The 16,310-nt window shown below is 40.7% G+C and overlaps 1 protein-coding gene across 2 annotated transcripts in view; it reads left to right on the top strand.

The window, feature by feature from the left end:
* ANKFY1 (ankyrin repeat and FYVE domain containing 1) overlaps positions 1-15,701 on the top strand; it is a 28,240-nt gene extending 12,539 nt beyond the window's left edge. The window contains exons 9-24 of one of the 2 annotated variants that reach the window (XM_080357365.1): positions 461-660; positions 1,098-1,195; positions 1,605-1,827; positions 2,747-2,845; positions 3,266-3,419; positions 4,334-4,502; positions 5,660-5,778; positions 6,121-6,277; positions 7,178-7,378; positions 8,430-8,606; positions 8,881-9,028; positions 9,292-9,382; positions 9,710-9,834; positions 10,056-10,202; positions 10,651-10,741; positions 11,442-15,701. In XM_080357365.1, the coding sequence (XP_080213491.1) occupies positions 461-660; positions 1,098-1,195; positions 1,605-1,827; positions 2,747-2,845; positions 3,266-3,419; positions 4,334-4,502; positions 5,660-5,778; positions 6,121-6,277; positions 7,178-7,378; positions 8,430-8,606; positions 8,881-9,028; positions 9,292-9,382; positions 9,710-9,834; positions 10,056-10,202; positions 10,651-10,741; positions 11,442-11,574 (2,332 nt within the window). In that variant the 3' untranslated portion in view covers positions 11,575-15,701. Of the gene's footprint in view, positions 1-460; positions 661-1,097; positions 1,196-1,604; positions 1,828-2,746; positions 2,846-3,265; positions 3,420-4,333; positions 4,503-5,659; positions 5,779-6,120; positions 6,278-7,177; positions 7,379-8,429; positions 8,607-8,880; positions 9,029-9,291; positions 9,383-9,709; positions 9,835-10,029; positions 10,203-10,650; positions 10,742-11,441 lie in introns of those variants that run through there. The other variant, XM_080357366.1, reaches the window with a different exon arrangement.
* The last annotated feature ends 609 nt before the right edge of the window (positions 15,702-16,310 follow it).

The following is a 16,310-nucleotide window of genomic DNA, read 5'->3' as shown; positions in this document are numbered from 1 at the left end:
GAGCTGAAATGAGTAAAAAGACTCTTAACGTATGAGTATGTTCTTGAGTTCAACTTGAGTGCTGCTTAAAGCTAACACAGGTGACTTAGGGTGATGAAGCAGAATACTTCATTTGACTCAGATTCTTTGTAGTTGAATTTGCAGCTCTTATATGCAGTTTACTCCAATACAAGATGATTTGCCTATTTGTCATGTTTAGGAGGAGCCCAAATCTACCAGGGCCATGCTTCTCCTAGGAGCAATGAGCTTACATCTTGTAGTCACTAAAGGTGTCTTGCTTCTTTTGGAGTATTCACAAGTTCTCTGAAGTAACTGGAGCTACAGTATGTTTCTTGGCAAGCAAAACTTGTCAGCGAGGTATTAGATGAACTAGTACAGCTGTTCAGACACTTGAAACTTAAGCTGCATTGGGGGCCACTTTTTAAGGTATAAATTGAGGAACACTAACTCTTATTTTTAGACTAGACTTGGAGCTGAAGGATCATGAGGGAAGCACAGCTCTGTGGCTTGCAGTTCAGTATATCACTGTATCGTCTGATCAGTCTGTAAACCCTTTTGAGGATGCCCCTGTTGTAAATGGAACCTCATTTGATGAGAACAGTTTTGCAGCAAGGCTGATCCAACGAGGCAGCAATACAGATGCTCCAGACACAGTTACAGGTAAAACAGAGGTTTGTATGTCTGTGTAGGTGGAAGGCTTGTAGTTGATTGCTTGATGCTAACTGCACTCTGAGGAGCTGAATGAGGTTTTAACAGCATTTGTTGCATAATAAATGGTAGGTGGTAGTAGCTTTACCCAGAGCTTGGAACACTGACAGGTCTCAAGCTGAGCATGGAACATTGACTTGCAGGAAGTGACAGAAAATCTGGCCTCCTTGCCAGGTCCTAACATCCTCTTTACAGTTTCAAAATGTGTAATTGCTAAATGGTAGCATGCGTGACAGCCCTGCATTGCAACGGTACTACTAGTGGGTAGGGTTTTCCTTGTTTGCTTCAAATTTTAATGCTGTAAGGCAGTGAGGGAGGTGCTAGCATGCTTCTTGGTATCAAAGTGTGGTTGGAACAGCACTCTAACAGTGTTCATTTTTGTTCTTTAGGAAACTGCTTGCTTCAGAGGGCAGCTGGTGCAGGAAATGAGGCAGCTTCTCTCTTCCTAGCAACTCATGGAGCAAAAGTCAACCACCAAAACAAATGGGTAAGAGCAGAAGCCTACGGACTGTGGTTTGAAATTTTCCTTATTTCTCTTCCAAAATAAGATAGCAGAGATCTCTCATTACTAACCATAGCTTAAAGGTAGTTGGAATGCCTGCTGAGCCTTTTGCATGTTTCCAGATATTTACTAGTGATGACACAACTGTTGCTTTCTCATGGCTCTGTTCTTGCAGTATCACCAGTTGTTGACATGCTTTTAAGACTTCCTTCGGGGCCTGTTGTAATAAAGTCCTTAATTTAGGCTAACTCATGTAGTTGGAAAGTCCTAAAGACCTTCCGCTATTGGGACTTGAGCTCTTCATAGCAAGTCTTGTGGTCACGGTAGTTGAAAAGCTGCTTCTTTTCTTGGTTTCATGTCTCAAGCTGTTAACCTAGTACCTTGTTTATTAAAGGGAGAAACACCACTGCATACAGCCTGTAGGCATGGCCTGGCAAACCTGACAGCAGAGCTTCTGCAGCAAGGCGCCAACCCGAACATCCAGACAGCAGAAGTGGTGCCTGGTCAGAAGGATTCATCTTCTCCAACAGCAGAGAATGTCTATCTGCAAACTCCCCTTCACATGGCAATTGCTCACGATCACCCAGATGTGGTGTCAGTCATCTTGGAACAAAAAGGTAGTTGTTTCTTTTTTTCTGGTTCAGACTCTGTTGATGCTGTAGTGGATTGGTGTGAGGATGCCATCTTAACTGCATTTTGACAAACTACTCATGAAGTATGTCTTCCTGTAAACATTGTTTAAGTAGAGCAATTGATAAGACTGGCTAAGCATAGTCTTGAACTCAATCTTCTTGTTAAGATTAGAAAATCAATTGGCCCATAAATCTTTATGTTCTCCACTGTAGATAATGGACTTTGAACACTTAGCCCCAGGTTGTATTCTAGCTGTGCAACTGAGATCCCTTTTCTCTCCTCGTTAAAGCATTTGGTTCAGGTAAATGCTGGAATCAAATGTGGATAAAGTCATCATTCTGTGGTGAGACTTCTGCCTCCCTTTGCTCTTTCAGTGAGAGGATTTTGTACAGAGTAAGGCTAGTATTGTAGTAGAGTTGAGACTTGAGTACTGAAATACTAGCAGATGGCAGTTTAATAAATGCTGCTAGTTCAGCTTCTGTTTTCTAGCAGCAAGAAGAGAGTTTGATAGTGAAGCCAAGTGTCTTTTGTCTCCTTCTACAAGTGGGATTTAGAGGGAGCAGGTGAATTGGGGAGAACATCCTCTATCCCAGGAGCTGAGGAGGACAGATGCTGCCAGCATCTTGCAGTACAGCCACCAGTCTTCATTCTCTGAACTTTGTATGTGTCACTCTAGAAATGTGTTTTAGTGTAGGTATTAAGATTAGGCAGTAGTGGCAATACTACCTGAATCCTGAGCAGGGTCACATCTGGGAAATGTAAGGGTATCTTGCTTAGATCTTTCAAGGTGACTGCTAGATGAACAGCCCACTTCAAAATGTGACATTGCTATTTGTGCAGCTTTCAATGTGCAGCTGCAGGTCAAGTACAAGAATGTTACAATTCCTTATTCTTTTCTTCTAGCTAATGCTCTTCATGCTACCAACAACTTGCAAATTATTCCTGACTTCAGTTTAAAAGACTCAAGAGACCAGACTGTGCTGGGGTTGGCTCTTTGGACAGGTATGTGCCTTCAGAACAAGATGAGAATTTATGAAGATCTGGAAGTGATCTTGAAATACTGATTCAGGAGATGCTTTCTTGTGTGAGATGGGGAGGGGAATGGTTTGGGGAAAACTAGATATTTTTCTCTGCAGCCAAGTGACTTTTCAACAGTATCAGAGTATTGTCAGAAGAAAGAAGTGGTGTGGTCACTACTGCATAAATTTACATATGGTCCTACTGAGCTGGAAACAGCAGATGTATGAGGTACAACTACTCATGCTCTGGACTTAAGAGATGAAGCAGAACACGTCTAGCATTGATGCAGTGCATCTCTTACTGTAATTACTGAAAACTGAAAGCTTGAAGCTTGCTTTATTAATATTCAGTGTGTCTTTCGTAGAACTGAAGGTAGAATACTAACGAGCTCTAACTCTTCAGGCATGCACACAATAGCAGCTCAGCTGCTCGGATCTGGGGCATCCATCAATGACACTATGTCAGACGGACAGACTCTCTTACATATGGCAATACAGAGACAAGACAGCAAGAGCGCACTCTTTCTGCTGGAACATCAGGCAGACATAAATGTCAGGTAAGATCTTAACTGATGTAACACTCAACTGGATGTGTATTTAAGAGTGGATAGTGATGTCTGCATTTCTATAATGGCTTGAAGTTGGTTGCAAATCATGATTTGTGCATAGTTATGGATTTGGTGCTTGTGATGGCTGAGGGATTACACATGTGAACTTAGACCTACATGTAGCTCCCTTGGTCAGAACCTCCTCTTGACGTTGCGGAGGTGCCACTTAATTCTATGTAGAACAGAACCTTCTGTAACAGACTTTCACGTCCTAGAACCTGGTACTGAGCTTCTATAGTCTCATCTATTTGCCAGCTTATTGGAGCTCCATGTTTTCTGCCGTGTAGACTAATACGATGTACCTCCAGCAACAAGATTCTGATAGAACTTGCCTGCTGAGTGTCTCCTAGACAGGTTGATATTAGACTGAACAAAACATTTATCTGCTTACGTGACTGACAGCCTGTCTTTGAAATTTGGTGAGCTATGCTGTAGTGAATGTCATGGGTACAAACTGCCTAATTCTGCTGTTCTAATTTGTTTTTAACAACCAGTGTTTCTGACTTGAAGTGTTACCACAGTGCAGACAAAGCTGTTTGCTTCTGTGGCAATAGGCTTGCTCTGAAGGAGCTTTGTTTAAATAACGGCTGCACTTAAGAAAACGAGTCTGTGAACTAAGAACACTGATGTGCTTTTCAAACTTCAGAAATCAATCAGTTGCTACTACAAGAGGCAGGGGAAGAAAGATAAACCACAGCTGTGATGGAAAAACTTACGATGTGTTTGCTTGGCTGTAGAGATACGGTCTTACCACAGCAAAAACACATGAGGAGATAATTCTTGGCTTTGCCAATAAACTACTGTAACATGAAGCATAGCTTTATAATGCAGTGGTAACACACTTCAAACTGTTCCTATTGCAGAACACAGGATGGAGAGACGGCCTTACAGCTAGCCATAAAAAACCAGCTCCCTCTTGTGGTTGATGCTATTTGTACCAGGGGAGCTGACATGTCTGTGCCAGATGAGAAGGGAAATCCTCCTTTGTGGCTTGCCTTAGAAAATAACCTGGAAGATATTGCATCAACTCTGGTAAGACTGTCAGTTGACTTAATTTAGTCTCACTTTTGTGCATTTTACTAGCAGCAAAGGGCTCATTAAAACAAACTCAATGCATGAAAAGAATGGAGTCGTCCTATACCACTCTCTAATTTCTAGAGGTTTTTCCTCACCAGAAGTTCTTCTTTCTTGGGAAATACTTGACAAACACTGTAGTCAGCATAACCAAAGATCTTGTAGCCACTGTAAGTGTAGAATATGGTATCTGGGTTCTTGATTTTGGAAAGAGTAAGGATCTGCTGAAAGCATCAGTCTGTAGCATACCAAACTTGTGTAATGATCAGCTTCCTAAATAAAACTGAACACCCATATATATACTTTAAAGTATGTACTGGTTTTTATTGCATCTTAAGTTTCCATCAAGAAGGCCTTTGAAGGCTTAATATTAATACTTACTTTTAAGACCATTTACTTTCAGGTGTAGATGATCCAGGAAACTTAGGAGATGTAAGGAGACCTCCTCACCTCCCCTTCATAAGGAGGTGACTTGAAAGCTTTGTCTCTATCTGGTTATTGTCTATTAAAGGCAACTATTGAAAAGTTGTGCTGATGTGCTGATATTGGATAAAAACTTAATGCAGTCAGCAATGAAACTACTCATGCATAAACCTTGTAAATAGCTTGTTGAGTGGAACAAGTTTTATTGAAGTGCCACGTTGCTTGAGTAGTTCTGTAGTAGAAGAATGCAAATATTAGAAATACAGTTCCTAGAAAAAGGTGTTTGTATAGAGAAGGAAGTAAATGGGCCAGACACTCCAAGGCAATACCTGCTGATGTTATTTGACTGAGTTCAGTCTTTGGTGTTGCTGAAAGTGAGGTAAATGTTACCTGGACTGGCTCAAGAATTTAAATAGACTCTGTCTATTCAGAGTATATGGGCGAATATCTGAATTGTTAGTAAAGACTACCTAATGAAGTATTGAGTGGTATACCAGTAAAATATTGCTGCAGAAGACATTAAAGTAGCTTTCTGAAATTCAGTGACTGTCACAAGAACAGATAAGGCATTGCAAATTCTATGTCAGAGGGATAATGTTTCAGAAGCGTTAGTCAAGGACTGTATAAAGTAGTAGGAGCCTTCTGGAGACATAAAAAAAAGCCTCACTGCCTCATTGTGCTTCTCCTTCCAGGTTAGACATGGCTGTGATTCAACCTGTTGGGGGTCAGGACCAAGTGGCTGCTTACAGACTCTTCTTCATAGAGCTATTGATGAAAACAGTGAACAAATAGCATGCTTTCTTATTCGCAGGTCAGACCCCCTTCTAAAATACAAACCTTCTAACGTTCATGTACATATTTGCTTGGCATAAATTAATTGAATGCTGTTTTGAGCCAGTAAGAGGCATGTGCTTCATTGGACTTCTGGTAGGTGGATGGCACTTACAGAAGTCTGACTAGCCTTAAAGACAGATTGTGTTATCTATATTATCATTATTATTGATGACAAGAGTCAAACTAAAATTTGGAACTTGTGCTTATATAGAATGTGTCAGCAGTTGCTGGACCAGTTCTTGTAAAAAGTGTTCTGACCCTTGTTTGGAATAGTTTAAATCTGGATTAAATTTAATAAACTGACTATTGTTTGTTTTAGTGGCTGTGATGTGAACAGTCCCAGAAAGCCAGGCCCAAATGGAGAAGGAGAAGAGGAAGCTCATGATGGACAGACACCCCTACACTTGGCAGCCTGCTGGGGACTAGAAGAGGTGATCCAGTGCCTTTTGGAGTTCGGTGCCAATGTCAATGCTCAGGTATCTAGAGAAATTGTGCACAGTTTGTTCAAAGTTGATTCTTTGCCTCTAATGTAGTGAAAACAAACTCCCCTCTCAGCTTGTTTTTTTGTGTTTGACAGGAAAACAACCCCATGTGATGACTGGGTCCAGTTCTACTTTGTTTATTATCAGATCTAGTGCTTATTTGCCCTCATGATGTATTAATTAAGGAAGCCATACTGAAGGAAAATAATGATACAGAAAACTTCTGGCAGTTCTTTGTGATTTAATGATTGGAATTAAACTCTTCTGTCCCTAGAATGAGTTAAAGGCAGGAGCAGGGCTGTATTCTGCTGCAGTTGATCATTAGATCAGCAATAGTGTAAAACTTGGAGTACTCTACTTAGTTAATATGTTTGGGAAGTGTCTTCTGCTACTGAGTGAACTGAGGTGATGTAAGTATGAGTTACACTTCATTTTTGGTTACACAGTAATCCTTAAACAGACACTTGGCAAATAGCAACAAAAGAAAGCATCAATGTTGCCGAATATGACATCAAAATGAATGGCAAAACACATTGTCACAAAGCAGCTGTGGCTGTAAACTGCTGCTTGATACAGACAAGTGATAAAACACCTTATTTGAATTTGCTAAAGTTTGAATGCTCACCTCTGTCCTCAAAATGTCTTGACTATATGGGAAATGTTACTCTGAGCTACTTAAATGGCTATGTAGCACAGGATTGAGGTCAATTTGGAGAAACAAATGCCAATTTGCTTCATTTACATCGTGAATTTATACTCCCACTGCAACTGTTTGGTGTCCCAGCTGATGGCAGTTGAGTATGTCACAAAACTAAACTACTGAGTTTTGAGAATTAGAGAAGGATTTGCGTATTACTAAATTTTTGTATAACAAACTTCCTGGTTTCTTTCTAGGATGCAGAAGGAAGAACTCCAATCCATGTTGCCATTAGCAATCAACATAATGTTATCATTCAGCTTATGATTTCACATCCAGATATTAAGCTAAATGTACGTGACAGGCAAGGAATGACTCCGTTTGCGTGTGCCATGACATATAAAAATAACAAAGCAGCTGAAGCAATTTTGAAGAGGGAGCCAGGAGCTGCTGAACAGGTAAACTCGGAGTATTCAAAGCAAGCTGGTTTTACTGTGTTAGTTTGTGGTAAAAGGTGTTCCACAAGCAGCAATTTCTGCTTCATCTTTTTGTGGCTTTACATGTAATGGCATTTGCCAGATGCCAATCTTCTGTAGCAGGATTTATTTAGGAAACTGTAGGTGTGTACATGCTGTGTGTGAATAAAGACATGAGGGGTTAGTGTCTCATCAAACCTTATCTTGTCAGTACTAAATTGAGGAACACGCATGTGTGTATGTAAGGAGAAGGTTCTGACTCTACTCTTGTCTTGTGCTGGACTAGTACATACAAAATCTGTTACCTAGCCCTCCTAAAGCTATCCAAAACAGAAACTGACCTAAAATAACTAAATAATAGATGTTATGCTGCACTGCTAAACTGTAAAACTGCCAACTGCATCTTCAGGCTTCTGCTGTGACATTTCAGGCAGCCGTTCAGGAGTTGCTTCCTACCCTCTGTAGGTTTAATTATGGGTAAAGTATTCGAGTGTTTAGGAGCTCTTGTAATACATCTAAAACGTGGTTACAAATACAGCCAATTGTAAATATGCTTTAAGGTCAGCAAAGATAAACAAAATGCACTTGGTGTTAAGCCGAAAAATGAATACACTTTGCCTCAGTGTAGCAGGATTGCATGTTGCTTCCTCCAGTGTTAACTGCCAGCTTGACTTAAGTTTGTTTCATTTAACTGAGTTTATCATTAACTGCATCACTTACAACAGCTGTTAACCTCTTGTCTGTCATAGTGTTCTTCAGTGTGTGGTAAAGAAATAACAAGGTTATAAAGTAGAAATAAAGTAGTCTGAAGCAGCCCAGAGTGAGCAGTTGTAGCTGATAATTTCCCAGTTCAGTTTATTTGATAGTCACATCTATCAAATCTCCAATGCCAAGCAGAGAAAGGAACAAGGCTCTACAGTTCACCTCAAATAGAGGGAGCAAGTATCTCGTGGTGAAAATATGTCCTAATATGTAACAATTTGCTATTCTACAGAAATAATGGATTTCATTTCACTTGCTCTTTCTGCCGCAGGTAGATAATAAAGGTCGGAATTTCCTACATGTGGCTGTTCAGAACTCAGACATTGAGAGTGTGCTGTTCCTGATCAGTGTACAGGCCAACGTAAACTCCCGGGTCCAGGATGCCTCCAAACTAACACCTCTGCACCTGGCTGTACAAGCTGGTTCAGAGATCATTGTGCGGAATCTGGTATGTATTGGGGACTCCTCCTTCCTCTACTTAAAAATGCGTGTTCTGCACCAATGCATGCTGCCTGTAGGCTGGAGTAGTCAGCCAAAGGTGACACCAGTTTTAAACGTGAACGTGCGTTGCAGCAGCTCAGTAATGATGGCATTTTATATACACTGGAGGCCTAGAAGTATCTCTGTACAGTGCAGTCTTGTGTGCTTCATTCACAGAAGTAAACTGTCGGCTAATAGCTCTGAAAACACCTTTGAACATATTCCTTCTTGCATCTTGACAGCTGCTTGCAGGTGCCCAGGTGAATGAGCTGACAAAGCATCGTCAGACTGCCCTTCACTTAGCAGCCCAGCAAGATTTGCCCACAATTTGCTCAGTCCTGCTGGAGAATGGAGTGGACTTTGCAGCTGTAGATGAAAATGGAAATAATGGTAAACTTCGAAGTTCTCCAAGTAGCTTTAAACACTTCAGTAGGTCTGTTACTGATACCTCCTGGTGGAGATCACCCATTCAATGGGCTCACTCTTCAGAGATGAAAGAGAATGCAAGTCTAAGAAATCAAAGTTGGTAGAAGGTGTTTTGGAGAGGGAAGGTTGGGGAAGAGTAAGTGACGGGAGTGCTTAATTTAATCCACCTGTAATTATTGCTGACAAGAACTGTTTCAGATTCTTGAAGCTTCTCTTTTACTTTTCAGCTCTTCATCTGGCAGTGATGCATGGCCGTCTGAACAATATCCGGGTCCTCCTCACAGAGTGCAATGTAGATGCAGAAGCCTTTAATATTAGGTAATTAGTATAGTCTTAACTGACTAAAAGAACCACAGTGTATTTTAAAATATATGCTTGTATGACTGTCTAAAAAAAACACCAAAGATTTGGCTTGGGTTATAGTATTTCTACACTAATTTTGCAGTAAAGTGTGCAGAGCATGCTGTGTCTAAATCCCGTAGAAATTATGTATGGCAGGAAGAAGTAGGTTGTTGTGTATTATATTGTAAGTTACTTTGGTTCAGACTTAATCAGTGCTTCACTTGAGTTGAAAACAAGGAGAGCTGGATGCGTAACTCCAGTAGCAAGCAGACTTTGATCAGGATAACAAACTCTTTTCCCCAGAGGCCAGTCACCGATGCATGTTTTGGGACAATATGGGAAAGATAATGCAGCAGCCATCTGTGATCTCTTCCTGGAGTGTATGCCAGAATACCCTCTAGACAAACCTGATGCTGAAGGAAACACAGGTAGGTGACATCCAACAGCTATTAAACTTGAAAGTCACTGGAGTCATGTTAATGATATGTCACTGTTAAAGCTGGATTGATAGACAGTAGTATGTTAAATACAGTAGGATGCAAACACTACACAGAAATGTAAAAAAAAAATAAAGATCCTACTCTAGATTGAGTCTAATAAGAGACCTTCCACTTTGTTAGCAGGGAAGTGTCTGGCTTTTATTTTTCAGTGCTCCTGTTGGCTTACATGAAGGGAAATGCAAACTTGTGTCGTGCAATAGTGAGAGCTGGGGCTCGTCTTGGAGTTAACAACAATCAGGGAGTCAATATCTTCAACTACCAAGTTGCTACAAAACAGCTTCTCTTTAGACTGCTGGGTAAGTATTACTTGCTGCTGTTGGAAGGTGGTTTTAATGTGTGCCTCTGAGATCTTGGTGGAGGAAAGAATTCTGGACATCTGATTTAAATGACAGTAATTCCAGAGGGGCTGAACTTTTGAGTATTCTACCACTTCAAGTGGGTGGTAGAAATACTTGTGTTTCTCATTATCAGCTGAACTGAAAGGATGGACATGGAGAATCTTGGCTGGTGTTGTAGTCTAATGTAGCTTAAAACTTAGATATTGCTTTTTAACTTATGCTGTATAGTTGCTGTGGATAATGTGGTGTTGATAAAAGCAACTACACATGGTCTACAAACAAGACTGCAGCTATGACAAAAGTAATTAAATATTGGATGCAACCTAGAGCTGGAAGAAGCTTTCTTAATGTTACAGTCTACTCAAGAGGTGTCTGAGCCTCTTTTTGTCTTTTTCCCCACTAACAGATATGCTGACAAAAGAACCTCCTTGGTGTGATGGCTCCAACTGCTATGAATGCACTGCCAAATTTGGAGTCACGACAAGAAAGCATCACTGGTAATGTGACACATCTCGCTGTGCTTACAAGGAAATGGTTCCTCTACCCAATGTAGCTAAGGCTTGTTCCTTCTGGTGGCTTAGGAAACCCTCGTGTTGATGTAGGCGTATAACCAGAAATCCAGCTGAAACATTCCACCCTGTCCTAGTTGTTAGATCAGTGGCTTGTGGTCTGATTAAAATAAGTAGTTTGTACCCTTAATGTTTTGATTTGTTGAGAAATCATATCCAAATTCAAGTAGGAAAATGGGGAATTTAGGTGCCCACTTTCAGTAGTGGGGCTGATTTGCTCTGAAACAGGTGACAGACCTTTGTAAGGTGGAAATGACTGAAGATACCAACAAGAGTTGCTCTTGTAGACATGAGTTACTTTTTCTTAACTGGTCTACAAAATATGTGAGGTTGCATGGAAGTTAAGCAAAGATTTCTCTTAGCACATATGAGACTGCCCAGTGTTGCAGAGAAACTGCAAGTGCATCAGTTGAAGTAGTACAAGGTGACTGACTAGTATAGAAGCAGCACTTATTTTTTTGGCATTAGTATTCAATGATTGAGAGATATCACAAGATAGAAGAAAAATCGTAGCATTTCAATTGCTGCCGTATCTTTTTAGTGATCACTGGTAAAGAATATCAAGCAGTAAAGTCCTGGTGTTCACTATGAGTGAAATCACCTTTTTCTCCCATCCCTCTATCAACAGCCGACACTGTGGACGCCTGCTCTGCCATAAGTGCTCAACAAAGGAGATTCCCATCATAAAATTTGATCTGAACAAGCCAGTTCGAGTTTGCAACATCTGCTTTGACGTCCTGACTCTGGGAGGAGTTTCCTAGTATGCTGTGGAAATAAAGGGATTCCCAGTCAGTGCTCCTGACAGCAGCTCTGCTTACAAGCCCTCTGGATAGGGAAGAGGAGGCCTATACATGTCTTCTGCAATAGACTGAACTAATTAAGGACCCTGTTATGATATATTCTGGTATAAATGACTTTGTATGACTGTAAATGTATTGGGCTGTGATAGACTTCGCTAGGAATTCGAGCGGATTGTTGAAACCAAGTGACAAAAGAATTTAGACCCTCTTCTAGTTGCAGTGGGGTATGGAAGCTAAAGTTGTTCGGCTGATGTTTGAAACAATATACAACAGGTCTGTCCTTGACATGGTGCTTTGCACTGAGCAACTCTATTAAGTCCTGTGGCTTTCAAGCTGCTTAATAGAGCTGGCATTAAGTTTCAGGGTAACCAGGTACCTTTCTTTGCTTTGTCTTAAAGATAAACGTTCCCTTTCTCCAGAGAAGACTTCTTGTGAAGCTAGACTGAGCTGTTGCAACCACTGTTCATTTCAAGAAACTTCAAAAATGGGTGTAGTTCTAAGCATAGCTCAAGAATTGTGGCCTTACAACAGAAAGCTTTACAACATCTGATGCAAAGCAGTCAGAATTGCAGATCCACATCTCGATACCTCCTCAGTAAATGTCTCATTGCCTTTAGCATGTTCAAGAGAAGTGCAAGATTGTTTTAGCCAGTAAATACTCTTGCTCGTACCTGCTAGAGCCGTCAAAGTCTACTTGGTTGCACTTTCATATTTATGTTGCTAGTTCTTCCAGATCATGAAACTTTTATAAATGAACTTAAATGCGCTGAAAGGCCTAAGCATATGCTAAATGGAGAAACACTAAAACTGGTTAAGCAGTCTAACTCGCAATACAGCAATAAATGCTGAAGTGCATTATGTATCCCTTGAGGGAGAGTAGCACTTTCCTTTGGTTTAAAGACCCTGGTTAACTGCTGCAGGAGAGTCAGGAACCTGTGTAGAATGTGCTGCGCCTCTTAGACATTACATTTGGGTCCAGTTTCAATAGGATTGCTGATGAGTGGAAGCATATTTGGAGGCTTCCTATTAATGTTAAGCCTCTGGCCTTGAAGGAAGGATTCTGAACTGGCAGGGCAGTGGCAGGCATTTGGATTAAGCTGCAGTATTTTAATCTAGGCTGGTCCTACTTTCATAAACATGCTGAATCTATAAATATCCAACACCACATTTTTAGGTAAACAGGGAAGTACTTTGATAGACAAGGGTAAAGGCTTCAGTCAGAAGAACTCTGTGCTGGAGCAAAACCACATGCCATGTTAGGTATTTTTTTCATCCCAGGAGGTGAACCTAGTTTAGACTCAACATTCCTCATCTCTGCTCCATGAACTAGTGTGTGTTTATCATTTATTGCCCTGTTGGGAATGGTGATATTGTCAGTCTCAGAGTAATATGAGATGATAAACCAGCCTGCTGCTTTTATGGGAGACTTGCTTGAGGTTTTTATCCAACTTGTACAAGAAGAGGATGGGAGAGGGTATAATTGTTGATATTTGCACAATGAATTTCACATCAAGTCTCACTTGATCCGCACTTTGATCTTCTAATATGCATCTATTATAACTGGAATCTTACCCTTGTAACACTAGAGAAGAATAATGGATGGTAATACAAATTCACCTCACTGCTTAGTATCTGCTGCTGTCACGTTCCAACAGAATGCCCTGGGTAACACAACTGGTCTCTGTAACACAGTTACTAATACAAACGGTGCATCTCTGGCATAGTGTTCTGTATACTGCCTTCTAGGTGAGTGAGGTGGAGAATAATGGTGTCAAAAGCATTTAACTGAAAACTACAGGTGTGGGTAAGTAGAATAGATGATGGAAAACATTGTACGTGTAGTCCATTGCTTTCTGATGTTTCAGAATATCACTGGCTGCAAATCTCTAGCAGTAAAAGATAAGTGATGGAGAGGAAGTGCATTTGGTGAAAGAAGTCTTGGCTGTAGTGTATCCCATGGTAACATGCTGACTGCCTTCTTGGTTTGGAGCTGCAGTGCTGTGGAGGGGTGAGCGTGTGTTCAGAATACTGAAAGGCCGGGGAGAGGAGTGTTCTTCCAAGGCCACAGCCTATAGACTTCAACTTCATTGGAGAACTGCACAACGTGTCATTGCTAAAGCACTTAAACATCAGTTTTTTCAGTGACTTCTCTGACAGAAGGAGCAAGGGAACAGGGTGCTCAGTTCTAACAGATTAAGGAACCTTTTAAATTATGAAAAATGTAGATCTTGTGAAAATTCAGCCTAACTGAATGGCAAGCGTAAGGTTTTTAAAGTAGAATATTAATTATAACTGCCTGAAACTCTTGGAAAGATCTGGGAAAACATATATTAATGCTTCTAGGTGGTTTGTGGGTTTTGTTCTACAGTCAACACTGTACCAGCTTTCTCACTGAAAGTTGAGGTTACTGCTTAAACTAATGTACAGCCTAAAGTGTTAATTCAGTTTAAAGCAACTAAATTCAGCAAATTTGACCATTTTTTAAAGTGCCTTTGAGAGAGTTTCCTTCCAGCCAACTCTAAGTAGCTTTCTGTCAGAGTTTAATGGAGAAAAGCTCACAACTTGAACCAAAACCCAAGTTAGTTTTCTTCTAGTGCTTCAACTGAAGAGGTTGACCCCACCAAACAACTGGAGGGGTCTGATCCTTTAGGCACTCTGCCTTGTGTTGGTCTGAGTCTTCGGACCTCTGAGATTTTGGGGGAGTTTTGCTGGCAATGCTTCGCTGCGGGGTACAAATGTGAATGGAGGCGCTTGGTAACGTAGTAATGGTCAACACATTTCTAATTCCATAAAGAACTGCTCTTCCTTTTTGTAGCAAACTGCAGTTGTGACCAAAACCCCCATCCCTCTTACCCTGCTGTTTTTAAGTGGTATCTGTTAAGACTGAAGTCTGCCAAACGTTAAACAAAAAGGGTAAATGGAAAACAAACCCACTTCTTTCCCTGGGCAGTGGCGCTTCAGGCACTTCAGGGCTGCATGGGAAGTCTGTGGTGGTTTGTACCGCAGTGTTTTGTTCTTAGACTGGATTCCTTTTGATTGCAGTCATCCAGAACTCTTATACAAGCACAAAATGTGGTCTGGCTTTTTATTTGTGCATCTAAAAAAGGTGTAGTCGCTGTTTCACACCACTAAGTGGAGTGAGAATGTTGAGTGTTGAAGGTACTAACAGAGCCTAGCAAGCTTCTGGCTGAAAGCTAACACATGCCTTAATGATTTCCTGTGCTGGAGATCAATGGCTTGTACAACTTCTGACATAGTGCTTATAATTAACAAGTAACAATATGGGAGGCCAAGGCTGGAATTTTTGTTTGTAGATCAAATGTTAATAGGCAAGTCTTTTTTCTGTAACCAGCAGGGTTGGGTACTGCAGCAAACTCATCTCTAGAAAAAGCAAAGCTTGTATGAGTGACAGAAATAACTCTGAACCTTCTGATACCCGCTGTGAAATAGAAAAGGAAGTCTTAGAACAATGGCATTTTATCTGCAATGTTTGTCTGGAGTCATTGTAAAAATGTATTTTTCCAATACGCATTACTTTGTTGTGTAATGATTCTACTTGTAATAAAATGCGTAACTAGATAATGCATTGCGCAGTGGAAACCTTGTTAAGAAAGTATCTTCTGTAGAGCCAGCTGCCCCTCTGCAAACTGTCCTTTACCAGCCACAAGGATAACTAGGGCTAGAACATTCCATTGGGTATGACGTTATCCTTTGTTCAGAAACTATTCCAGATACTCATTTTAATGTTGTGGAAGTGCTACAACTGTTCTTTTGGCTGATGAGGTCTGGTGTTCTAGTTTATGCCATATAGTCATCTTGAATGCCTTATCTATAATCATTGTTATGAAACAATCCTAACTTCCTACAGGCCAGAGCTGGGTCATGGGGTAAATTAGTTCTGGGCTCAGATGCATTTAAGTGGAGCAGCTGAGCTGGACTCAAAGTAACAAACTCTTAGTGCATTTGGTTCTATACTGGTGGGCAGCTTTGCCTCCTGGAAGAGCATTAACTGCTGCAGCTTTACTTGGGGACAAGGAAAGCTTCAGTGCAATAGCAAAACTGACCAAAACATCCTGGTGAAATTGTGATGCATTAGCCTTTTATTAATAAAACTTACTTAAGTACAGATGAATGGTGAGCTTTATTAAAGCACTGTCTCTGACTTGACCCCTGTGTAACTGTCACTAGTATTTTCTTCCCAATTTCTTCTACCGGGGAGAATTAGAAGTTTGAATGGCAGTAGAAACAAGATAATCTTGGACTGTTTCAGGTCAGTGAGGGAATCTCCTTGTTTGCTTTAACAGATGACCTATTCCTAGTGCAAGACAACCTTTTTTCCCCTCATGCTGTTTCCAAACACTAAATGGAAAAATAAGCTGTGAAGTGGTCTTCAACCGACTTTAACATTTAAAGCAGCAGCTTATTTGATTTTTGTGTAGCTCTTCAGATCAAAATGAGCATTTCAGCACTGTTTGCACAGTGCTCAAGTGTACAGCAAGATGGAAATTACTTACAAGTTACACAGCTGGTACACCTTCACTAGGACTCCACCTTCTGATGACTGGCCCTTACAACCTACTTTACACAGTATTTAGTAATCTGGAACTTGCTGCAACTTTTAAATAGCTTTCAAAGACACTTACCAATCATTTTTGGGGATGGTTTGACCTTGTTAAAGATGTGTCTGAAAGTAAATG

The sequence above is a fragment of the Nesoenas mayeri genome, assembly GCF_963082525.1.
Source record: "Nesoenas mayeri genome assembly, chromosome: 20".
Taxonomy (NCBI): domain Eukaryota; kingdom Metazoa; phylum Chordata; class Aves; order Columbiformes; family Columbidae; genus Nesoenas; species Nesoenas mayeri.
This window is presented reverse-complemented; position numbering and strand designations above follow the sequence as displayed.